Source organism: Meles meles, chromosome 1, assembly GCF_922984935.1.
Source record: "Meles meles chromosome 1, mMelMel3.1 paternal haplotype, whole genome shotgun sequence".
NCBI classification, from domain to species: domain Eukaryota; kingdom Metazoa; phylum Chordata; class Mammalia; order Carnivora; family Mustelidae; genus Meles; species Meles meles.
Genome location: NC_060066.1, coordinates 871,946 through 896,979, shown reverse-complemented (window position 1 = coordinate 896,979; position 25,034 = coordinate 871,946). Strand labels below are relative to the sequence as shown.

At 71.3% G+C, this 25,034-nt stretch overlaps 1 protein-coding gene across 1 annotated transcript; it reads right to left on the bottom strand.

The window, feature by feature from the left end:
- Nucleotides 1-234: 234 nt before the first annotated feature.
- Nucleotides 235-25,034, bottom strand: LOC123950507 (epiplakin-like). The gene is made up of 2 exons (XM_046018332.1): nucleotides 18,367-25,034; nucleotides 235-18,330 (listed from the first exon to the last, which is right to left on the bottom strand). The coding sequence occupies exons 1-2, from the start codon at nucleotides 24,976-24,978 to the stop codon at nucleotides 616-618; spliced, it is 24,327 nt and encodes an 8,108-aa protein (XP_045874288.1). The 5' UTR covers nucleotides 24,979-25,034; the 3' UTR covers nucleotides 235-615.

Sequence of the window (25,034 nt, the reverse complement as noted above, 5' to 3'; positions counted from 1 at the left end):
GAAACAGCTTCAGACGGACCCTCACGGGACACACAGCACAGAGCACGGCCACCACAGGAATCCCAGGAGCGGCGGACCACTGATGGAAAAGAAATGAGTCCACAAGCAGGAGAGCACCTCTGAAATCTCTGGGAATGCATTTCATGAGCACAGGAGAATAACAATTGCCAAAAAAAAAAAAAAAAAAAAAGAAAAACCCCGAAGGGAAAGACCTCTTATTTTAAAGATTTTATTTATTTATTTGACAGACAGAGATCACAAGTAGGCAGAGAGGCAGGCAGAGAGAGAGGAGGAAGCAGGCTCCCCGCTGAGCAGAGAGCCTCAGCTGCAACAAAGTTTATCAGAAAAGTTTACAATATCTACACCAAGATACACTAACTAAAATTTCACAGGTAAACAATGCAGGGGTACATGTGAAAAGCAAGAACGAGACCCTGCTCCTATTACGCCAGGAGGGCAACTGGAGGACACTGGAGAAACTGGAAGGGACTGCTTTGTCAACAGACATATAAAACAAGGGGGACAGATGAACCAAAAAGATTGGGAATTTTCGACATTACAGAAATACAGCATTATGGCCATAATTGACACAACACAAAAGAAAACCATCCTAACTCAACTAAGAGACAGAAATAGCAGCCCCGTCTCTGGGTCCAGAGTAGCTCTCTGGAGAAGCTCCATGTAAGTGAGGTTCTCGTGCGTGTTGGGGTCGAAGAAGCCCTTGGTGTCGTCGCTCGGGTCCGCCAGGACGCGGTTCATGTCCTCGTCGAAGTAGCCGCGCCGGTAGGCCACGTCCACGGGCAGCCGGTGGCTGTGCACCGGGTCGATGATGCCGCCCGTGGAGATCTGCGCCTCCAGCAGGCGGATGCCGTGGTCGCGGACGATCAGGTCCTTCTGCATGGCCTGGAAGAGGGAGATCTGCTCCCCTGTGTAGGGGTCGGTGTAGCCGGTGACGGCGCGCTCCGCCGACAGCAGCTTCTCCCGGATCTCGCCGCCCACCACGCCCGCGGCCACCGCCTCCTCCACCGTCAGCCTCCGGTTGCGCACGGGGTCGATGACGAAGCCCGTGGCCGCCTGCGCCTCCAGCAGCACCAGGGCCGTGCCGGGCCGCAGGACGCCCTTCCACATGGCCTGGTAAATGCTCATCTTCTCCTGCCGCCCGGGCTCGTCCTTGGCGGGCAGCAGCACGCCCGCGATGCAGCTCGTGCCCTGCAGGTAGCGCTTGACCGAGTCCATCTCCGTCACCTCCTGCGGCGTCCTGGTGCCCTGGGCCAGGTCCCGCAGGGTCTCGGGGCCCAGGATCCCGGACGTGTGCAGCTCGGAGGCGGACACCTGGCGCCTCAGGCCCCGGAAGGACACCTTGCTCAGCCGCTCCTCCGCCTCCTCGATGGCCTGGGTGAGGACGGCCACCAGGGCGGGCACGGCCAGGGCGCCGGCCGCGTGCTGGGCCAGGAGCTCGTCCCGGCGGGCCCGGCTCAGGTAGGAGGAGAAGAGGACGTCCCACACGGAGGGCCGCTGCCCCCGGAACTGGCCGACGTGCACCTCCATGGGGACGGCTCGCAGGGCCTGCTCCTGGGGGCCGCCGGCGGTGGGCTCGGCGGGGGCCTGGCCCGGGGACGGCCCCACGTCGCCGTCCCCGCCACCGCGCCCCGCGGGCCGGCCCTCCTCCTGCCCGCGATCGGGCCCGCCGGCCGCCTCCGCCTCCTCGATGATGGTGGTCAGCCGGCGGGTCAGCGCCGGCAAGCCCAGCGTCCCCGAGCCGAAGCCGGCCAGCAGCTGCTCCCGCGTGGCGCCGCTCACGTAGCTGGACGCCAGCACGTCCCACACGGGCACCGCCGGCCCCCGCAGGCGGCCCACCTTGACCTCCATGGTGGCGGCACGCAGGGCCCCGCGGGGGTCCGGGGGGACCGGGCTGGGGCTCGCGCTCCCGTCGGTGCTGGCACCGGCCAGCAGCGAGGCGAGGGCATCGCCCACCTCCTGCACGGTCAGCGCGCCCGCCCCGTACCGGCGCAGCAGGTCCTGCCGCAGGCCCTCGGGCACCTCCCGGTAGAACAGGAGCTCCCAGACGGAGACGCTCTGGCCCTGGAGCACGCCACGGCCCGGCGCCACTTGGGCGTCACGCAGGGCGCCGCGCAGCTCCTCGCTCAGCTGGTGCACGGCGGAGCCCCGGCCGGCCAGCTGCAGCATGTAGAGCCCCGTGTCGGGGTCCAGCACGCAGCGACGCAGCAGCTGCACGTACGTGAGGTTCTCGTGCGTGTTGGGGTCGAAGAAGCCCTTGGTGTCGTCGCTCGGGTCCGCCAGGACGCGGTTCATGTCCTCGTCGAAGTAGCCGCGCCGGTAGGCCACGTCCACGGGCAGCCGGTGGCTGTGCACCGGGTCGATGATGCCGCCCGTGGCGATCTGCGCCTCCAGCAGGCGGATGCCGTGGTCGCGGACGATCAGGTCCTTCTGCATGGCCTGGAAGAGGGAGATCTGCTCCCCCGTGTAGGGGTCGGTGTAGCCGGTGACGGCGCGCTCCGCCGACAGCAGCTTCTCCCGGATCTCGCCGCCCACCACGCCCGCGGCCACCGCCTCCTCCACCGTCAGCCTCCGGTTGCGCACGGGGTCGATGACGAAGCCCGTGGCCGCCTGCGCCTCCAGCAGCACCAGGGCCGTGCCGGGCCGCAGGACGCCCTTCCACATGGCCTGGTAAATGCTCATCTTCTCCTGCCGCCCGGGCTCGTCCTTGGCGGGCAGCAGCACGCCCGCGATGCAGCTCGTGCCCTGCAGGTAGCGCTTGACCGAGTCCATCTCCGTCACCTCCTGCGGCGTCCTGGTGCCCTGGGCCAGGTCCCGCAGGGTCTCGGGGCCCAGGATCCCGGACGTGTGCAGCTCGGAGGCGGACACCTGGCGCCTCAGGCCCCGGAAGGACACCTTGCTCAGCCGCTCCTCCGCCTCCTCGATGGCCTGGGTGAGGACGGCCACCAGGGCGGGCACGGCCAGGGCGCCGGCCGCGTGCTGGGCCAGGAGCTCGTCCCGGCGGGCCCGGCTCAGGTAGGAGGAGAAGAGGACGTCCCACACGGAGGGCCGCTGCCCCCGGAACTGGCCGACGTGCACCTCCATGGGGACGGCTCGCAGGGCCTGCTCCTGGGGGCCGCCGGCGGTGGGCTCGGCGGGGGCCTGGCCCGGGGACGGCCCCACGTCGCCGTCCCCGCCACCGCGCCCCGCGGGCCGGCCCTCCTCCTGCCCGCGATCGGGCCCGCCGGCCGCCTCCGCCTCCTCGATGATGGTGGTCAGCCGGCGGGTCAGCGCCGGCAAGCCCAGCGTCCCCGAGCCGAAGCCGGCCAGCAGCTGCTCCCGCGTGGCGCCGCTCACGTAGCTGGACGCCAGCACGTCCCACACGGGCACCGCCGGCCCCCGCAGGCGGCCCACCTTGACCTCCATGGTGGCGGCACGCAGGGCCCCGCGGGGGTCCGGGGGGACCGGGCTGGGGCTCGCGCTCCCGTCGGTGCTGGCACCGGCCAGCAGCGAGGCGAGGGCATCGCCCACCTCCTGCACGGTCAGCGCGCCCGCCCCGTACCGGCGCAGCAGGTCCTGCCGCAGGCCCTCGGGCACCTCCCGGTAGAACAGGAGCTCCCAGACGGAGACGCTCTGGCCCTGGAGCACGCCACGGCCCGGCGCCACTTGGGCGTCACGCAGGGCGCCGCGCAGCTCCTCGCTCAGCTGGTGCACGGCGGAGCCCCGGCCGGCCAGCTGCAGCATGTAGAGCCCCGTGTCGGGGTCCAGCACGCAGCGACGCAGCAGCTGCACGTACGTGAGGTTCTCGTGCGTGTTGGGGTCGAAGAAGCCCTTGGTGTCGTCGCTCGGGTCCGCCAGGACGCGGTTCATGTCCTCGTCGAAGTAGCCGCGCCGGTAGGCCACGTCCACGGGCAGCCGGTGGCTGTGCACCGGGTCGATGATGCCGCCCGTGGCGATCTGCGCCTCCAGCAGGCGGATGCCGTGGTCGCGGACGATCAGGTCCTTCTGCATGGCCTGGAAGAGGGAGATCTGCTCCCCCGTGTAGGGGTCGGTGTAGCCGGTGACGGCGCGCTCCGCCGACAGCAGCTTCTCCCGGATCTCGCCGCCCACCACGCCCGCGGCCACCGCCTCCTCCACCGTCAGCCTCCGGTTGCGCACGGGGTCGATGACGAAGCCCGTGGCCGCCTGCGCCTCCAGCAGCACCAGGGCCGTGCCGGGCCGCAGGACGCCCTTCCACATGGCCTGGTAAATGCTCATCTTCTCCTGCCGCCCGGGCTCGTCCTTGGCGGGCAGCAGCACGCCCGCGATGCAGCTCGTGCCCTGCAGGTAGCGCTTGACCGAGTCCATCTCCGTCACCTCCTGCGGCGTCCTGGTGCCCTGGGCCAGGTCCCGCAGGGTCTCGGGGCCCAGGATCCCGGACGTGTGCAGCTCGGAGGCGGACACCTGGCGCCTCAGGCCCCGGAAGGACACCTTGCTCAGCCGCTCCTCCGCCTCCTCGATGGCCTGGGTGAGGACGGCCACCAGGGCGGGCACGGCCAGGGCGCCGGCCGCGTGCTGGGCCAGGAGCTCGTCCCGGCGGGCCCGGCTCAGGTAGGAGGAGAAGAGGACGTCCCACACGGAGGGCCGCTGCCCCCGGAACTGGCCGACGTGCACCTCCATGGGGACGGCTCGCAGGGCCTGCTCCTGGGGGCCGCCGGCGGTGGGCTCGGCGGGGGCCTGGCCCGGGGACGGCCCCACGTCGCCGTCCCCGCCACCGCGCCCCGCGGGCCGGCCCTCCTCCTGCCCGCGATCGGGCCCGCCGGCCGCCTCCGCCTCCTCGATGATGGTGGTCAGCCGGCGGGTCAGCGCCGGCAAGCCCAGCGTCCCCGAGCCGAAGCCGGCCAGCAGCTGCTCCCGCGTGGCGCCGCTCACGTAGCTGGACGCCAGCACGTCCCACACGGGCACCGCCGGCCCCCGCAGGCGGCCCACCTTGACCTCCATGGTGGCGGCACGCAGGGCCCCGTGGGGGTCCGGGGGGACCGGGCTGGGGCTCGCGCTCCCGTCGGTGCTGGCACCGGCCAGCAGCGAGGCGAGGGCATCGCCCACCTCCTGCACGGTCAGCGCGCCCGCCCCGTACCGGCGCAGCAGGTCCTGCCGCAGGCCCTCGGGCACCTCCCGGTAGAACAGGAGCTCCCAGACGGAGACGCTCTGGCCCTGGAGCACGCCACGGCCCGGCGCCACTTGGGCGTCACGCAGGGCGCCGCGCAGCTCCTCGCTCAGCTGGTGCACGGCGGAGCCCCGGCCGGCCAGCTGCAGCATGTAGAGCCCCGTGTCGGGGTCCAGCACGCAGCGACGCAGCAGCTGCACGTACGTGAGGTTCTCGTGCGTGTTGGGGTCGAAGAAGCCCTTGGTGTCGTCGCTCGGGTCCGCCAGGACGCGGTTCATGTCCTCGTCGAAGTAGCCGCGCCGGTAGGCCACGTCCACGGGCAGCCGGTGGCTGTGCACCGGGTCGATGATGCCGCCCGTGGCGATCTGCGCCTCCAGCAGGCGGATGCCGTGGTCGCGGACGATCAGGTCCTTCTGCATGGCCTGGAAGAGGGAGATCTGCTCCCCCGTGTAGGGGTCGGTGTAGCCGGTGACGGCGCGCTCCGCCGACAGCAGCTTCTCCCGGATCTCGCCGCCCACCACGCCCGCGGCCACCGCCTCCTCCACCGTCAGCCTCCGGTTGCGCACGGGGTCGATGACGAAGCCCGTGGCCGCCTGCGCCTCCAGCAGCACCAGGGCCGTGCCGGGCCGCAGGACGCCCTTCCACATGGCCTGGTAAATGCTCATCTTCTCCTGCCGCCCGGGCTCGTCCTTGGCGGGCAGCAGCACGCCCGCGATGCAGCTCGTGCCCTGCAGGTAGCGCTTGACCGAGTCCATCTCCGTCACCTCCTGCGGCGTCCTGGTGCCCTGGGCCAGGTCCCGCAGGGTCTCGGGGCCCAGGATCCCGGACGTGTGCAGCTCGGAGGCGGACACCTGGCGCCTCAGGCCCCGGAAGGACACCTTGCTCAGCCGCTCCTCCGCCTCCTCGATGGCCTGGGTGAGGACGGCCACCAGGGCGGGCACGGCCAGGGCGCCGGCCGCGTGCTGGGCCAGGAGCTCATCCCGGCGGGCCCGGCTCAGGTAGGAGGAGAAGAGGACGTCCCACACGGAGGGCCGCTGCCCCCGGAACTGGCCGACGTGCACCTCCATGGGGACGGCTCGCAGGGCCTGCTCCTGGGGGCCGCCGGCGGTGGGCTCGGCGGGGGCCTGGCCCGGGGACGGCCCCACGTCGCCGTCCCCGCCACCGCGCCCCGCGGGCCGGCCCTCCTCCTGCCCGCGATCGGGCCCGCCGGCCGCCTCCGCCTCCTCGATGATGGTGGTCAGCCGGCGGGTCAGCGCCGGCAAGCCCAGCGTCCCCGAGCCGAAGCCGGCCAGCAGCTGCTCCCGCGTGGCGCCGCTCACGTAGCTGGACGCCAGCACGTCCCACACGGGCACCGCCGGCCCCCGCAGGCGGCCCACCTTGACCTCCATGGTGGCGGCACGCAGGGCCCCGCGGGGGTCCGGGGGGACCGGGCTGGGGCTCGCGCTCCCGTCGGTGCTGGCACCGGCCAGCAGCGAGGCGAGGGCATCGCCCACCTCCTGCACGGTCAGCGCGCCCGCCCCGTACCGGCGCAGCAGGTCCTGCCGCAGGCCCTCGGGCACCTCCCGGTAGAACAGGAGCTCCCAGACGGAGACGCTCTGGCCCTGGAGCACGCCACGGCCCGGCGCCACTTGGGCGTCACGCAGGGCGCCGCGCAGCTCCTCGCTCAGCTGGTGCACGGCGGAGCCCCGGCCGGCCAGCTGCAGCATGTAGAGCCCCGTGTCGGGGTCCAGCACGCAGCGACGCAGCAGCTGCACGTACGTGAGGTTCTCGTGCGTGTTGGGGTCGAAGAAGCCCTTGGTGTCGTCGCTCGGGTCCGCCAGGACGCGGTTCATGTCCTCGTCGAAGTAGCCGCGCCGGTAGGCCACGTCCACGGGCAGCCGGTGGCTGTGCACCGGGTCGATGATGCCGCCCGTGGCGATCTGCGCCTCCAGCAGGCGGATGCCGTGGTCGCGGACGATCAGGTCCTTCTGCATGGCCTGGAAGAGGGAGATCTGCTCCCCCGTGTAGGGGTCGGTGTAGCCGGTGACGGCGCGCTCCGCCGACAGCAGCTTCTCCCGGATCTCGCCGCCCACCACGCCCGCGGCCACCGCCTCCTCCACCGTCAGCCTCCGGTTGCGCACGGGGTCGATGACGAAGCCCGTGGCCGCCTGCGCCTCCAGCAGCACCAGGGCCGTGCCGGGCCGCAGGACGCCCTTCCACATGGCCTGGTAAATGCTCATCTTCTCCTGCCGCCCGGGCTCGTCCTTGGCGGGCAGCAGCACGCCCGCGATGCAGCTCGTGCCCTGCAGGTAGCGCTTGACCGAGTCCATCTCCGTCACCTCCTGCGGCGTCCTGGTGCCCTGGGCCAGGTCCCGCAGGGTCTCGGGGCCCAGGATCCCGGACGTGTGCAGCTCGGAGGCGGACACCTGGCGCCTCAGGCCCCGGAAGGACACCTTGCTCAGCCGCTCCTCCGCCTCCTCGATGGCCTGGGTGAGGACGGCCACCAGGGCGGGCACGGCCAGGGCGCCGGCCGCGTGCTGGGCCAGGAGCTCGTCCCGGCGGGCCCGGCTCAGGTAGGAGGAGAAGAGGACGTCCCACACGGAGGGCCGCTGCCCCCGGAACTGGCCGACGTGCACCTCCATGGGGACGGCTCGCAGGGCCTGCTCCTGGGGGCCGCCGGCGGTGGGCTCGGCGGGGGCCTGGCCCGGGGACGGCCCCACGTCGCCGTCCCCGCCACCGCGCCCCGCGGGCCGGCCCTCCTCCTGCCCGCGATCGGGCCCGCCGGCCGCCTCCGCCTCCTCGATGATGGTGGTCAGCCGGCGGGTCAGCGCCGGCAAGCCCAGCGTCCCCGAGCCGAAGCCGGCCAGCAGCTGCTCCCGCGTGGCGCCGCTCACGTAGCTGGACGCCAGCACGTCCCACACGGGCACCGCCGGCCCCCGCAGGCGGCCCACCTTGACCTCCATGGTGGCGGCACGCAGGGCCCCGCGGGGGTCCGGGGGGACCGGGCTGGGGCTCGCGCTCCCGTCGGTGCTGGCACCGGCCAGCAGCGAGGCGAGGGCATCGCCCACCTCCTGCACGGTCAGCGCGCCCGCCCCGTACCGGCGCAGCAGGTCCTGCCGCAGGCCCTCGGGCACCTCCCGGTAGAACAGGAGCTCCCAGACGGAGACGCTCTGGCCCTGGAGCACGCCACGGCCCGGCGCCACTTGGGCGTCACGCAGGGCGCCGCGCAGCTCCTCGCTCAGCTGGTGCACGGCGGAGCCCCGGCCGGCCAGCTGCAGCATGTAGAGCCCCGTGTCGGGGTCCAGCACGCAGCGACGCAGCAGCTGCACGTACGTGAGGTTCTCGTGCGTGTTGGGGTCGAAGAAGCCCTTGGTGTCGTCGCTCGGGTCCGCCAGGACGCGGTTCATGTCCTCGTCGAAGTAGCCGCGCCGGTAGGCCACGTCCACGGGCAGCCGGTGGCTGTGCACCGGGTCGATGATGCCGCCCGTGGCGATCTGCGCCTCCAGCAGGCGGATGCCGTGGTCGCGGACGATCAGGTCCTTCTGCATGGCCTGGAAGAGGGAGATCTGCTCCCCCGTGTAGGGGTCGGTGTAGCCGGTGACGGCGCGCTCCGCCGACAGCAGCTTCTCCCGGATCTCGCCGCCCACCACGCCCGCGGCCACCGCCTCCTCCACCGTCAGCCTCCGGTTGCGCACGGGGTCGATGACGAAGCCCGTGGCCGCCTGCGCCTCCAGCAGCACCAGGGCCGTGCCGGGCCGCAGGACGCCCTTCCACATGGCCTGGTAAATGCTCATCTTCTCCTGCCGCCCGGGCTCGTCCTTGGCGGGCAGCAGCACGCCCGCGATGCAGCTCGTGCCCTGCAGGTAGCGCTTGACCGAGTCCATCTCCGTCACCTCCTGCGGCGTCCTGGTGCCCTGGGCCAGGTCCCGCAGGGTCTCGGGGCCCAGGATCCCGGACGTGTGCAGCTCGGAGGCGGACACCTGGCGCCTCAGGCCCCGGAAGGACACCTTGCTCAGCCGCTCCTCCGCCTCCTCGATGGCCTGGGTGAGGACGGCCACCAGGGCGGGCACGGCCAGGGCGCCGGCCGCGTGCTGGGCCAGGAGCTCGTCCCGGCGGGCCCGGCTCAGGTAGGAGGAGAAGAGGACGTCCCACACGGAGGGCCGCTGCCCCCGGAACTGGCCGACGTGCACCTCCATGGGGACGGCTCGCAGGGCCTGCTCCTGGGGGCCGCCGGCGGTGGGCTCGGCGGGGGCCTGGCCCGGGGACGGCCCCACGTCGCCGTCCCCGCCACCGCGCCCCGCGGGCCGGCCCTCCTCCTGCCCGCGATCGGGCCCGCCGGCCGCCTCCGCCTCCTCGATGATGGTGGTCAGCCGGCGGGTCAGCGCCGGCAAGCCCAGCGTCCCCGAGCCGAAGCCGGCCAGCAGCTGCTCCCGCGTGGCGCCGCTCACGTAGCTGGACGCCAGCACGTCCCACACGGGCACCGCCGGCCCCCGCAGGCGGCCCACCTTGACCTCCATGGTGGCGGCACGCAGGGCCCCGCGGGGGTCCGGGGGGACCGGGCTGGGGCTCGCGCTCCCGTCGGTGCTGGCACCGGCCAGCAGCGAGGCGAGGGCATCGCCCACCTCCTGCACGGTCAGCGCGCCCGCCCCGTACCGGCGCAGCAGGTCCTGCCGCAGGCCCTCGGGCACCTCCCGGTAGAACAGGAGCTCCCAGACGGAGACGCTCTGGCCCTGGAGCACGCCACGGCCCGGCGCCACTTGGGCGTCACGCAGGGCGCCGCGCAGCTCCTCGCTCAGCTGGTGCACGGCGGAGCCCCGGCCGGCCAGCTGCAGCATGTAGAGCCCCGTGTCGGGGTCCAGCACGCAGCGACGCAGCAGCTGCACGTACGTGAGGTTCTCGTGCGTGTTGGGGTCGAAGAAGCCCTTGGTGTCGTCGCTCGGGTCCGCCAGGACGCGGTTCATGTCCTCGTCGAAGTAGCCGCGCCGGTAGGCCACGTCCACGGGCAGCCGGTGGCTGTGCACCGGGTCGATGATGCCGCCCGTGGCGATCTGCGCCTCCAGCAGGCGGATGCCGTGGTCGCGGACGATCAGGTCCTTCTGCATGGCCTGGAAGAGGGAGATCTGCTCCCCCGTGTAGGGGTCGGTGTAGCCGGTGACGGCGCGCTCCGCCGACAGCAGCTTCTCCCGGATCTCGCCGCCCACCACGCCCGCGGCCACCGCCTCCTCCACCGTCAGCCTCCGGTTGCGCACGGGGTCGATGACGAAGCCCGTGGCCGCCTGCGCCTCCAGCAGCACCAGGGCCGTGCCGGGCCGCAGGACGCCCTTCCACATGGCCTGGTAAATGCTCATCTTCTCCTGCCGCCCGGGCTCGTCCTTGGCGGGCAGCAGCACGCCCGCGATGCAGCTCGTGCCCTGCAGGTAGCGCTTGACCGAGTCCATCTCCGTCACCTCCTGCGGCGTCCTGGTGCCCTGGGCCAGGTCCCGCAGGGTCTCGGGGCCCAGGATCCCGGACGTGTGCAGCTCGGAGGCGGACACCTGGCGCCTCAGGCCCCGGAAGGACACCTTGCTCAGCCGCTCCTCCGCCTCCTCGATGGCCTGGGTGAGGACGGCCACCAGGGCGGGCACGGCCAGGGCGCCGGCCGCGTGCTGGGCCAGGAGCTCGTCCCGGCGGGCCCGGCTCAGGTAGGAGGAGAAGAGGACGTCCCACACGGAGGGCCGCTGCCCCCGGAACTGGCCGACGTGCACCTCCATGGGGACGGCTCGCAGGGCCTGCTCCTGGGGGCCGCCGGCGGTGGGCTCGGCGGGGGCCTGGCCCGGGGACGGCCCCACGTCGCCGTCCCCGCCACCGCGCCCCGCGGGCCGGCCCTCCTCCTGCCCGCGATCGGGCCCGCCGGCCGCCTCCGCCTCCTCGATGATGGTGGTCAGCCGGCGGGTCAGCGCCGGCAAGCCCAGCGTCCCCGAGCCGAAGCCGGCCAGCAGCTGCTCCCGCGTGGCGCCGCTCACGTAGCTGGACGCCAGCACGTCCCACACGGGCACCGCCGGCCCCCGCAGGCGGCCCACCTTGACCTCCATGGTGGCGGCACGCAGGGCCCCGCGGGGGTCCGGGGGGACCGGGCTGGGGCTCGCGCTCCCGTCGGTGCTGGCACCGGCCAGCAGCGAGGCGAGGGCATCGCCCACCTCCTGCACGGTCAGCGCGCCCGCCCCGTACCGGCGCAGCAGGTCCTGCCGCAGGCCCTCGGGCACCTCCCGGTAGAACAGGAGCTCCCAGACGGAGACGCTCTGGCCCTGGAGCACGCCACGGCCCGGCGCCACTTGGGCGTCACGCAGGGCGCCGCGCAGCTCCTCGCTCAGCTGGTGCACGGCGGAGCCCCGGCCGGCCAGCTGCAGCATGTAGAGCCCCGTGTCGGGGTCCAGCACGCAGCGACGCAGCAGCTGCACGTACGTGAGGTTCTCGTGCGTGTTGGGGTCGAAGAAGCCCTTGGTGTCGTCGCTCGGGTCCGCCAGGACGCGGTTCATGTCCTCGTCGAAGTAGCCGCGCCGGTAGGCCACGTCCACGGGCAGCCGGTGGCTGTGCACCGGGTCGATGATGCCGCCCGTGGCGATCTGCGCCTCCAGCAGGCGGATGCCGTGGTCGCGGACGATCAGGTCCTTCTGCATGGCCTGGAAGAGGGAGATCTGCTCCCCCGTGTAGGGGTCGGTGTAGCCGGTGACGGCGCGCTCCGCCGACAGCAGCTTCTCCCGGATCTCGCCGCCCACCACGCCCGCGGCCACCGCCTCCTCCACCGTCAGCCTCCGGTTGCGCACGGGGTCGATGACGAAGCCCGTGGCCGCCTGCGCCTCCAGCAGCACCAGGGCCGTGCCGGGCCGCAGGACGCCCTTCCACATGGCCTGGTAAATGCTCATCTTCTCCTGCCGCCCGGGCTCGTCCTTGGCGGGCAGCAGCACGCCCGCGATGCAGCTCGTGCCCTGCAGGTAGCGCTTGACCGAGTCCATCTCCGTCACCTCCTGCGGCGTCCTGGTGCCCTGGGCCAGGTCCCGCAGGGTCTCGGGGCCCAGGATCCCGGACGTGTGCAGCTCGGAGGCGGACACCTGGCGCCTCAGGCCCCGGAAGGACACCTTGCTCAGCCGCTCCTCCGCCTCCTCGATGGCCTGGGTGAGGACGGCCACCAGGGCGGGCACGGCCAGGGCGCCGGCCGCGTGCTGGGCCAGGAGCTCGTCCCGGCGGGCCCGGCTCAGGTAGGAGGAGAAGAGGACGTCCCACACGGAGGGCCGCTGCCCCCGGAACTGGCCGACGTGCACCTCCATGGGGACGGCTCGCAGGGCCTGCTCCTGGGGGCCGCCGGCGGTGGGCTCGGCGGGGGCCTGGCCCGGGGACGGCCCCACGTCGCCGTCCCCGCCACCGCGCCCCGCGGGCCGGCCCTCCTCCTGCCCGCGATCGGGCCCGCCGGCCGCCTCCGCCTCCTCGATGATGGTGGTCAGCCGGCGGGTCAGCGCCGGCAAGCCCAGCGTCCCCGAGCCGAAGCCGGCCAGCAGCTGCTCCCGCGTGGCGCCGCTCACGTAGCTGGACGCCAGCACGTCCCACACGGGCACCGCCGGCCCCCGCAGGCGGCCCACCTTGACCTCCATGGTGGCGGCACGCAGGGCCCCGCGGGGGTCCGGGGGGACCGGGCTGGGGCTCGCGCTCCCGTCGGTGCTGGCACCGGCCAGCAGCGAGGCGAGGGCATCGCCCACCTCCTGCACGGTCAGCGCGCCCGCCCCGTACCGGCGCAGCAGGTCCTGCCGCAGGCCCTCGGGCACCTCCCGGTAGAACAGGAGCTCCCAGACGGAGACGCTCTGGCCCTGGAGCACGCCACGGCCCGGCGCCACTTGGGCGTCACGCAGGGCGCCGCGCAGCTCCTCGCTCAGCTGGTGCACGGCGGAGCCCCGGCCGGCCAGCTGCAGCATGTAGAGCCCCGTGTCGGGGTCCAGCACGCAGCGACGCAGCAGCTGCACGTACGTGAGGTTCTCGTGCGTGTTGGGGTCGAAGAAGCCCTTGGTGTCGTCGCTCGGGTCCGCCAGGACGCGGTTCATGTCCTCGTCGAAGTAGCCGCGCCGGTAGGCCACGTCCACGGGCAGCCGGTGGCTGTGCACCGGGTCGATGATGCCGCCCGTGGCGATCTGCGCCTCCAGCAGGCGGATGCCGTGGTCGCGGACGATCAGGTCCTTCTGCATGGCCTGGAAGAGGGAGATCTGCTCCCCCGTGTAGGGGTCGGTGTAGCCGGTGACGGCGCGCTCCGCCGACAGCAGCTTCTCCCGGATCTCGCCGCCCACCACGCCCGCGGCCACCGCCTCCTCCACCGTCAGCCTCCGGTTGCGCACGGGGTCGATGACGAAGCCCGTGGCCGCCTGCGCCTCCAGCAGCACCAGGGCCGTGCCGGGCCGCAGGACGCCCTTCCACATGGCCTGGTAAATGCTCATCTTCTCCTGCCGCCCGGGCTCGTCCTTGGCGGGCAGCAGCACGCCCGCGATGCAGCTCGTGCCCTGCAGGTAGCGCTTGACCGAGTCCATCTCCGTCACCTCCTGCGGCGTCCTGGTGCCCTGGGCCAGGTCCCGCAGGGTCTCGGGGCCCAGGATCCCGGACGTGTGCAGCTCGGAGGCGGACACCTGGCGCCTCAGGCCCCGGAAGGACACCTTGCTCAGCCGCTCCTCCGCCTCCTCGATGGCCTGGGTGAGGACGGCCACCAGGGCGGGCACGGCCAGGGCGCCGGCCGCGTGCTGGGCCAGGAGCTCATCCCGGCGGGCCCGGCTCAGGTAGGAGGAGAAGAGGACGTCCCACACGGAGGGCCGCTGCCCCCGGAACTGGCCGACGTGCACCTCCATGGGGACGGCTCGCAGGGCCTGCTCCTGGGGGCCGCCGGCGGTGGGCTCGGCGGGGGCCTGGCCCGGGGACGGCCCCACGTCGCTGTCCCCGCCACCGCGCCCCGCGGGCCGGCCCTCCTCCTGCCCGCGATCGGGCCCGCCGGCCGCCTCCGCCTCCTCGATGATGGTGGTCAGCCGGCGGGTCAGCGCCGGCAAGCCCAGCGTCCCCGAGCCGAAGCCGGCCAGCAGCTGCTCCCGCGTGGCGCCGCTCACGTAGCTGGACGCCAGCACGTCCCACACGGGCACCGCCGGCCCCCGCAGGCGGCCCACCTTGACCTCCATGGTGGCGGCACGCAGGGCCCCGCGGGGGTCCGGGGGGACCGGGCTGGGGCTCGCGCTCCCGTCGGTGCTGGCACCGGCCAGCAGCGAGGCGAGGGCATCGCCCACCTCCTGCACGGTCAGCGCGCCCGCCCCGTACCGGCGCAGCAGGTCCTGCCGCAGGCCCTCGGGCACCTCCCGGTAGAACAGGAGCTCCCAGACGGAGACGCTCTGGCCCTGGAGCACGCCACGGCCCGGCGCCACTTGGGCGTCACGCAGGGCGCCGCGCAGCTCCTCGCTCAGCTGGTGCACGGCGGAGCCCCGGCCGGCCAGCTGCAGCATGTAGAGCCCCGTGTCGGGGTCCAGCACGCAGCGACGCAGCAGCTGCACGTACGTGAGGTTCTCGTGCGTGTTGGGGTCGAAGAAGCCCTTGGTGTCGTCGCTCGGGTCCGCCAGGACGCGGTTCATGTCCTCGTCGAAGTAGCCGCGCCGGTAGGCCACGTCCACGGGCAGCCGGTGGCTGTGCACCGGGTCGATGATGCCGCCCGTGGCGATCTGCGCCTCCAGCAGGCGGATGCCGTGGTCGCGGACGATCAGGTCCTTCTGCATGGCCTGGAAGAGGGAGATCTGCTCCCCCGTGTAGGGGTCGGTGTAGCCGGTGACGGCGCGCTCCGCCGACAGCAGCTTCTCCCGGATCTCGCCGCCCACCACGCCCGCGGCCACCGCCTCCTCCACCGTCAGCCTCCGGTTGCGCACGGGGTCGATGACGAAGCCCGTGGCCGCCTGCGCCTCCAGCAGCACCAGGGCCGTGCCGGGCCGCAGGACGCCCTTCCACATGGCCTGGTAAATGCTCATCTTCTCCTGCCGCCCGGGCTCGTCCTTGGCGGGCAGCAGCACGCCCGCGATGCAGCTCGTGCCCTGCAGGTAGCGCTTGACCGAGTCCATCTCCGTCACCTCCTGCGGCGTCCTGGTGCCCTGGGCCAGGTCCCGCAGGGTCTCGGGGCCCAGGATCCCGGACGTGTGCAGCTCGGAGGCGGACACCTGGCGCCTCAGGCCCCGGAAGGACACCTTGCTCAGCCGCTCCTCCGCCTCCTCGATGGCCTGGGTGAGGACGGCCACCAGGGCGGGCACGGCCAGGGCGCCGGCCGCGTGCTGGGCCAGGAGCTCATCCCGGCGGGCCCGGCTCAGGTAGGAGGAGAAGAGGACGTCCCACACGGAGGGCCGCTGCCCCCGGAACTGGCCGACGTGCACCTCCATGGGGACGGCTCGCAGGGCCTGCTCCTGGGGGCCGCCGGCGGTGGGCTCGGCGGGGGCCTGGCCCGGGGACGGCCCCACGTCGCCGTCCCCGCCACCGCGCCCCGCGGGCCGGCCCTCCTCCTGCCCGCGATCGGGCCCGCCGGCCGCCTCCGCCTCCTCGATGATGGTGGTCAGCCGGCGGGTCAGCGCCGGCAAGCCCAGCGTCCCCGAGCCGAAGCCGGCCAGCAGCTGCTCCCGCGTGGCGCCGCTCACGTAGCTGGACGCCAGCACGTCCCACACGGGCACCGCCGGCCCCCGCAGGCGGCCCACCTTGACCTCCATGGTGGCGGCACGCAGGGCCCCGCGGGGGTCCGGGGGGACCGGGCTGGGGCTCGCGCTCCCGTCGGTGCTGGCACCGGCCAGCAGCGAGGCGAGGGCATCGCCCACCTCCTGCACGGTCAGCGCGCCCGCCCCGTACCGGCGCAGCAGGTCCTGCCGCAGGCCCTCGGGCACCTCCCGGTAGAACAGGAGCTCCCAGACGGAGACGCTCTGGCCCTGGAGCACGCCACGGCCCGGCGCCACTTGGGCGTCACGCAGGGCGCCGCGCAGCTCCTCGCTCAGCTGGTGCACGGCGGAGCCCCGGCCGGCCAGCTGCAGCATGTAGAGCCCCGTGTCGGGGTCCAGCACGCAGCGACGCAGCAGCTGCACGTACGTGAGGTTCTCGTGCGTGTTGGGGTCGAAGAAGCCCTTGGTGTCGTCGCTCGGGTCCGCCAGGACGCGGTTCATGTCCTCGTCGAAGTAGCCGCGCCGGTAGGCCACGTCCACGGGCAGCCGGTGGCTGTGCACCGGGTCGATGATGCCGCCCGTGGCGATCTGCGCCTCCAGCAGGCGGATGCCGTGGTCGCGGACGATCAGGTCCTTCTGCATGGCCTGGAAGAGGGAGATCTGCTCCCCCGTGTAGGGGTCGGTGTAGCCGGTGACGGCGCGCTCCGCCGACAGCAGCTTCTCCCGGATCTCGCCGCCCACCACGCCCGCGGCCACCGCCTCCTCCACCGTCAGCCTCCGGTTGCGCACGGGGTCGATGACGAAGCCCGTGGCCGCCTGCGCCTCCAGCAGCACCAGGGCCGTGCCGGGCCGCAGGACGCCCTTCCACATGGCCTGGTAAATGCTCATCTTCTCCTGCCGCCCGGGCTCGTCCTTGGCGGGCAGCAGCACGCCCGCGATGCAGCTCGTGCCCTGCAGGTAGCGCTTGACCGAGTCCATCTCCGTCACCTCCTGCGGCGTCCTGGTGCCCTGGGCCAGGTCCCGCAGGGTCTCGGGGCCCAGGATCCCGGACGTGTGCAGCTCGGAGGCGGACACCTGGCGCCTCAGGCCCCGGAAGGACACCTTGCTCAGCCGCTCCTCCGCCTCCTCGATGGCCTGGGTGAGGACGGCCACCAGGGCGGGCACGGCCAGGGCGCCGGCCGCGTGCTGGGCCAGGAGCTCGTCCCGGCGGGCCCGGCTCAGGTAGGAGGAGAAGAGGACGTCCCACACGGAGGGCCGCTGCCCCCGGAACTGGCCGACGTGCACCTCCATGGGGACGGCTCGCAGGGCCTGCTCCTGGGGGCCGCCGGCGGTGGGCTCGGCGGGGGCCTGGCCCGGGGACGGCCCCACGTTGCCGTCCCCGCCACCGCGCCCCGCGGGCCGGCCCTCCTCCTGCCCGCGATCGGGCCCGCCGGCCGCCTCCGCCTCCTCGATGATGGTGGTCAGCCGGCGGGTCAGCGCCGGCAAGCCCAGCGTCCCCGAGCCGAAGCCGGCCAGCAGCTGCTCCCGCGTGGCGCCGCTCACGTAGCTGGACGCCAGCACGTCCCACACGGGCACCGCCGGCCCCCGCAGGCGGCCCACCTTGACCTCCATGGTGGCGGCACGCAGGGCCCCGCGGGGGTCCGGGGGGACCGGGCTGGGGCTCGCGCTCCCGTCGGTGCTGGCACCGGCCAGCAGCGAGGCGAGGGCATCGCCCACCTCCTGCACGGTCAGCGCGCCCGCCCCGTACCGGCGCAGCAGGTCCTGCCGCAGGCCCTCGGGCACCTCCCGGTAGAACAGGAGCTCCCAGACGGAGACGCTCTGGCCCTGGAGCACGCCACGGCCCGGCGCCACTTGGGCGTCACGCAGGGCGCCGCGCAGCTCCTCGCTCAGCTGGTGCACGGCGGAGCCCCGGCCGGCCAGCTGCAGCATGTAGAGCCCCGTGTCGGGGTCCAGCACGCAGCGACGCAGCAGCTGCACGTACGTGAGGTTCTCGTGCGTGTTGGGGTCGAAGAAGCCCTTGGTGTCGTCGCTCGGGTCCGCCAGGACGCGGTTCATGTCCTCGTCGAAGTAGCCGCGCCGGTAGGCCACGTCCACGGGCAGCCGGTGGCTGTGCACCGGGTCGATGATGCCGCCCGTGGCGATCTGCGCCTCCAGCAGGCGGATGCCGTGGTCGCGGACGATCAGGTCCTTCTGCATGGCCTGGAAGAGGGAGATCTGCTCCCCCGTGTAGGGGTCGGTGTAGCCGGTGACGGCGCGCTCCGCCGACAGCAGCTTCTCCCGGATCTCGCCGCCCACCACGCCCGCGGCCACCGCCTCCTCCACCGTCAGCCTCCGGTTGCGCACGGGGTCGATGACGAAGCCCGTGGCCGCCTGCGCCTCCAGCAGCACCAGGGCCGTGCCGGGCCGCAGGACGCCCTTCCACATGGCCTGGTAAATGCTCATCTTCTCCTGCCGCCCGGGCTCGTCCTTGGCGGGCAGCAGCACGCCCGCGATGCAGCTCGTGCCCTGCAGGTAGCGCTTGACCGAGTCCATCTCCGTCACCTCCTGCGGCGTCTTGGTGCCCTGGGCCAGGTCCGCCAACACCTCTTTGTTGAGGATGTCTGCTTGGAGGAGTTCCGATGCAGTGATGTGTTTTCTGATCCCTGGGAACCATAGTTCCTTTTTGCTCTTTTCCTTCTCCTCTATTAATTCTAAAATCACGTTTACTACCTTTTCCAATGCCCTGGCCGTGTCTCTTTTATAGTCCCTCACCAGCTGGAGCTTCGTCTCGTGTGTCACGTACTCCGAGTTGAGCAGCTCCCAGAGCGACGGCCTTTGGTCCTTGTACCTTCCAACCGGGACCTCCACTCTCTCGGCCTCCAGGGCCCTCCTCGTGGCCTCGTCGACATAGGCAGTGGTCTGGCTTTCCCCGACTAGCGGGAAGACAGCCCAACCTATCCCTGCTCCTTCCTGGCTCCTTTCCTGTAGCTGTTGGTATGTGACCCTCTCCTGAGTGTTTGGATCCACAAACCTTCTGTTCATACGCTTCTGATCTGCGACGAGCGGGTAGATGTCCGGGTGCAGACAGCCGCGTCTGTAGGCCACGTGCAGCGGGAGGCGGTGGTGGTGCAGGGGGTCGATGGCGCCCCCCGTGGCCACCTGTACCTCTAGCAGTCGCAGCGCTTCCTCTCTTTGGACAACCTTCCTCTGCATCGCCTGGAACAGGGAGATTGTGTCTCCCGTGGCTGGGTCTGCATAGCCTCGGGCGGCCTTCTCAGCCTCTAGAAGCCTCGTCTGCAAGTCCTCACCCACCAGGCCCTCAGCCAAGGCCTGCTGCACGGAGAACTTCTTGTGGCTGCAGGGATCCAGCAGAAAGCCTGTGGCTGCCTGAGCCTCCAGCAGCTGAGCCGCAAACCCCATGGGGATGAGTCCCTCCCTGCTGGCTTCGTAAAAGCTCATCACCTCTTGGGTGGAGGGTAGCACCACCCCCGCGATGCAGCCGGTCCCTTCCAGATAGGGCCTCACTTGCACCAGCCTGCTGAGGTCCTGCCCCCCAGATGTCCCCCCAGGCAGGGCATCCAGGGTCTTTTCATCAAGGATTTCAGAGTTGAACAGCTCTGTGGCGGTCACCTCCCCGCCAATGGCTGTCACCTTCATGCCTTGGTATCGCTTCTCTGTTTCTTGCACTGTCGCGGTGATGATCTCCAGCAGCTGCTCTAGGGATGTGTTCTGGACTCTGTACTCGTGGACGAGCTCCCGTTTCCTTTCCTCTGTGAAGTACACGGAGGACAGCAGGTCCCAGAAGGAGACCGTCTGATTGGCAAACCTCCCCACTTGCATTTTTGTGGTTTGGGACTTGAGCTGTTGTCTTGTGGCTTCGTCGATATAAACGTAGGTTTCTCCTTTCTTCACAATTTGCAGCATGTAGAGCCCCGTGTCGGGGTCGAGCACGCAGCGCTCGAGCAGCTGCAGGTACGTGAGGTTCTCGTGCGTGTTGGGGTCGAAGAAGCCCTTGGTGTCGTCGCTCGGGTCCGCCAGGACGCGGTTCATGTCCTCGTCGAAGTAGCCGCGCCGGTAGGCCACGTCCACGGGCAGCCGGTGGCTGTGCACCGGGTCGATGATGCCGCCCGTGGCGATCTGCGCCTCCAGCAGGCGGATGCCGTGGTCGCGGACGATCAGGTCCTTCTGCATGGCCTGGAAGAGGGAGATCTGCTCCCCCGTGTAGGGGTCGGTGTAGCCGGTGACGGCGCGCTCCGCCGACAGCAGCTTCTGGTAGGTCTCCCTGCCGAACATCCCCGCCGCGAATGCTTCCTCCACCGTCAGCCTCCGGTTGCGCACGGGGTCGATGAGGAAGCCCGTGGCCGCCTGCGCCTCCAGCAGCACCAGGGCCGTGCCGGGCCGCAGGACGCCCCTCCTCAGGGCCTCGGAGATGCTCATCTTCTCCCCCGTGCCCTGGACGAGGACGCCGGCAATGAAGTTGCCGCCCTCTAGGTATTGCTTCACGCTGCTCCTCTCCGTCACCTCCTGCACCGTCCTCGTCCCCTGGGTCAGCGCGTCCAGCGTCTCCTTGTCAATCAGCCGTGACCTGAACAAGTCACTGGCTGACACCAGCTTCCGGAGTCCTCTAAAGGTGACCTTTGCGGGCTGTGTCTCTGAGGACTCAACCAGGGCAGTGACGGCTGCAGCCACATGCCGAAGGGCCGTGGCCCTCCCAGACTGGCAGAGGGCCACCAGCTCCCGCCGTGTGTGGACGTCGATGTACTCTGAGTGCAGCAGGTCCCACAGTGACACACTGAGGCCTTTGAACCTGCCGGTGCCAACAGGGACCTTCATGGCTCTCAGAGCCACCACCAAGTGCTCGTCCACCTTCAGCACCTTGTCCTGGGCGAGCGGAAGCAGCCACAGGCCGGTGTCCGTGTCCAGGACACAGCGCTCCTTGAGCTGGCTATATGTCACCATGTCCTGGGCGCTGGGGTCGAAGAAGAACTTGCTGTCCTCAGCGGTGGAGGTTAGCCCCCGGCTGACCTGCTGGTCCAGGAGGCCAAGCCTGCAGGCCGCCGCCTCGGGCAGGTGCACCCCGTGGACAGGGTCCATGGCACCCCCTGTGGCCAACTGCACCTGTAGGAGGGGGAGGCCCTCGCTTCGGGGCACTAGCCCCTTCTCCATGGCCTGCCACAGTGAGAGGGAACCCCCCGAGTAGGGGTCCGTGTACCCAACCACGGCCCTCTCGGCTTGTCGCAGCTGCTCGTGCAACGCCACACCCACCAGGCCGGCTTTGACGGCAGCTTGCACGGAGAGTCTCTGCTTGGTCAGAGGGTCGATGAGGGAGCCAGATGCCACCTGGGCCTCCAGCAGCCTTCGTCCCAGGCCCTCAGGCAAGAGGCCGTCTGTCACGGCCTGGCCGATGCTGACCTTGGTCCCCGACGGCTGCAGTAGCACACCAGCCACGCAGCCCGTACCCCAGAGGCAGGCCTTCACGGCGGGCTGCCCAGCAACCTCGGCAGGCGATTGCGTGCCCTGAGCCAGCGCCGCCAGGGTCTCCCGGGGGATGATGCCGGCGGCCAGCAGCCAGACGGCAGGAACCTCCCCCCGGGGGCCGGGCACTGTGACCTGAGCCTGCGCCGGGAGCTCTGCCTCCCGCACCCACTTCCGCACAGTGTCCTGGAGCTGCTGGGTAGTGGTCTTTCCCGCCTTGAAGTCCTCCAAGAGGCTTTGCCGCTGCTCGTCCGAGAAGTGGCGGGAGCACAGGAGCTCCCAGAGGGACGTGCCGTCCTCAGCCCCCTGCGTGGCCTGCAGGGTCTCCCGGACCTGCTCGTCGGAGGGGGCCGCAGCAGCGTTTTCGGGCAGGGGCAGGAAATGAAGGCCAGAAGCCTCGTCCCTCACACATTGCTCCAGGAGCCGGGCGTAGCTGGTGCGGCCCCGGCCATCTGGCGTGGGGAAGGTCTCGGGGCAGCCGCACAAGGCCGTCTCTGTCTCCTGGTCAATGTAGCTGCGCTGGGCGGCCACGGGCATGGGGAGACGGTAGTGGCCTGTGGGGTCAATGACTCCGCCTGTGGCCACCTGGGCCTCCAGGAGGCGGGCCGCCTGCTCTGTGGGGACGAGGCCCTTCTTCATGGCCTGGAACAAGGACACCCGCTCCCCAGAAAAGGGGTCCCTGCAGCCAGTGACAGCGCCCTCCGCCCGCCTCAGCCTGTTGTAGAGTTCGGGCCCCACCAGCCCCCTGCGCACAGCCTCGTCCACTGACAGGGGCTCCGGACCGTGGGGGTCGAGAAGGGCCCCAGTGGCCGCCTGGGCCTCCAGCAGGGCTAGCGCCACGCCTGGGCACAGCAGCTGCTGCTTCGCGGCCGCGTAGAGGCTGAGCCGCCGGCCGGAGGGCCGCAGCAGCACGCCGCCCACGGCCCCGGAGCCGCGCAGGGCCCGCTGCACGCTGTCCATGCGGAGGAGCGCCTCGGGGCTGACCGTGCCCGCCAGCACCCGGTCCAGGAGCTCTTGGTCGATGATCTGGGCTTCCCAGAGCTGGTAGGCGCTGACGCGGCCCCGCGGCGCGCACGCCATGGGCAGCGGGACGTCCACCCACCTCGCCGTCGCTCTCCCCAGCAGCCGCGCCACCTGCGGCAGCGAGAGCCTGCGCTGCCCGTAGTCCCGCAGCACCTGCCTCCGCTGCCGCTCGCCGAAGCACTCGGAGTTGATGAGCTCCCATGCCGAGACGCTCTGTCCCTGGAACCGCCCGAACCTCACAGACAGCAGCAGGCTCCGGAAGGCCTGCCGGGTGGCGCTGTCCACCAGCAGCGGCTGCGGGCGGCTCAGCGGCAGCAGGCGCAGCCCCGTCTCGGGGTCCTCCACGCAGCGCTCCAGGAGCTGCAGGTACGTGAGGTTCTCGTGCGTGTTGGGGTCGAAGAAGCCCTTGGTGTCGTCGCTCGGGTCCGCCAGGACGCGGTTCATGTCCTCGTCGAAGTAGCCGCGCCGGTAGGCCACGTCCACGGGCAGCCGGTGGCTGTGCACCGGGTCGATGATGCCGCCCGTGGCGATCTGCGCTTCCAGCAGGCGGAGGCCGTGGTCGCGGACGATCAGGTCCTTCTGCATGGCCTGGAAGAGGGAGATCTGCTCCCCCGTGTAGGGGTCGGTGTAGCCGGTGACGGCGCGCTCCGCCGACAGCAGCTTTGCGAACACGTCGGGCCCGATGAGGCCGGCCCTCAGGGCCTCCCCCACGGAGTATCTCTTGTTCTCCTTCGGGTTAAGGATGAAGCCCGTGGCCGCCTGCGCCTCCAGGAGGATGAGGGCCGTGCCATGCCTGAGAAGCCCCCTCCCGCGAGCCTCGTAGATGCTGAGCCGTTCCTGGGAGCTGGGCAGCAGCAGGCCGGCGACGCACCCGGTCCCTTCCAGGTATTTCTGCACAGGGTCCAGCCTGCCCACTTCCCGGGCTGTGGTCTGACCTCGCTCCAGACGCTCGTACGTGTCCTGCTCGATGATCCCGGCTTCTAGCAGCTCCGCGGGCGTCACAGGCCCCCTCAGTCCAGCGAAGGTGGTCTTGGCCGTGGCCGCAGCGTGCTCAAGGATGGCCCTCAGCGCCGCTGCCAGTTCCTCCGCCGAGATGGCGCCCTCCCGGTGCCGCTGGGCCAGGGCTGCCCTCTGCTCTGCGGGGATGGGCTCGGAGAAGAGCAGCTCCCAGAGAGACACCGGCCGGCCCTGGAACTGGCCCACGGAGACGGTGGCCATGGCCTCACTCAAGGCCTGCCGGGTGCTGTGGTCGATGAATGGGAGTCCTTGCGGCTCCCCTCCAAGGGTGCCATCTGAGAGCGGAAGGAAGGCCAGCCCTGTCTCTGGGTCAGTGACACATCGGGCCATCAGCTGCCCATAGCCAAGTCTCTCCTGCGTGCTGGGGTCCGAGAAGCCAGTGGCCCGGGAGACACACTGCTGTGTCTCTTCGTCCAGGCATCCGGAGTGCAGGGCGGCCTCCAGGGGCAGACGGAGCCTGCGGGCTGGACACACGAGCCCCCCCGTGGCCAGCTGGGCATCCAGGAGTCGCAGCGCCAGGGGCCTGTCCACCAGCTCCTTTTTCATGGCCTGGAAGAGGGGGACCCGCGTGCCGCTGAAGGGGTCGTGGTAGCCCGTCACCGCCTGCTCTGCCAGCAGGAGCTGCCCGTGGAGCTCCGGGCCGAGCAGGCCAGACCTGACAGCCTCATCTACCCGCAGCCGCTGGCCGGTGCCTGGGTCCACCAGCGTGCAGGTGGCAGCCTGAGCCTCCAAGAGCGGGAGCGCCGTGGCCATTGGGAGCAGGTGCTCGGTGACAGCCTGGAAGAAGCTCTTCTTGCGGCCAGAGGGCAGCAGGACGACCCCGGCCACGCTGCCCGTGCCCTGCAGGTAGCGCCTCACGGCGGCCCGGGCGCTCACGTCCGACACCGACAGCTTGCCCTCCCGAAGGCCCCGGGCGGTGTCCCCATCCAGGATGCCTGCCTCCCGCAGCTCTGCCAAGCTCACCGCCCCGCACAGGCTGTGGAACGTGGTTTTGAGGGGCAGAAGGGCCAGCCCAGTGCCGGGGGCTCTCACACACCTGCCCAGCAGACTGCTGTAGGACAGCCACTCTCCGGTGTTGGGGTCCTGGAAGCCAGGGGTGCTGGTGCTCGGCTTGCCCTCTGCCAGGACACGCCATGTCTCCTGGTCCAGGAGGCCCTGCTGGCAGGCCAGCTCCGGGGCTACTCGCCCACCCCGAATGGGGTCCACCAGGCCCCCGGTGGCCAGCTGGGCTTCCAGCCAGCTGTACCCCTGTGCTCGCCCCACCACCTCCTTCCCAATGGCCTGGAAGAGGGCCAGCTTCCCGCCGCCGTAGGGGTCGGGGTACCCTGTGACCGCCCGCTCCGCGGCCAGCAGCCTTTCCTTCAGCCCCAGGCCTACCAGGCCCTGCTGCACGGCCTCGGACACAGAGAGTAAACGGCCCTGCGTGGGGTCCACGAGGCCCCCGGTGGCGGCCTGGGCCTCCAGCAGAACCAGCCCAAGCTCACTGGACAGGAGGCCCCGCTTCATGGCCGTGTAGAGACTCTGGGCCTGGCTGGAGGCCTCCACAAATACCCCAGTGATGCTCTTGGCCTGGGGCCCGGAGGAGGTGCTCATTCCCAACACAGCCTTCGTGGTCTCAGGGACAGCGGTCAGCTCGGTGCCATCAGCGGCCGGGACATCGAGAGGACAGGAGATGTGGCCGTCCATCGTGCTTGGCCCTGCTGTGCAGAATCCGCTCACCCAAGGTCCACTGCGTCTGCTCC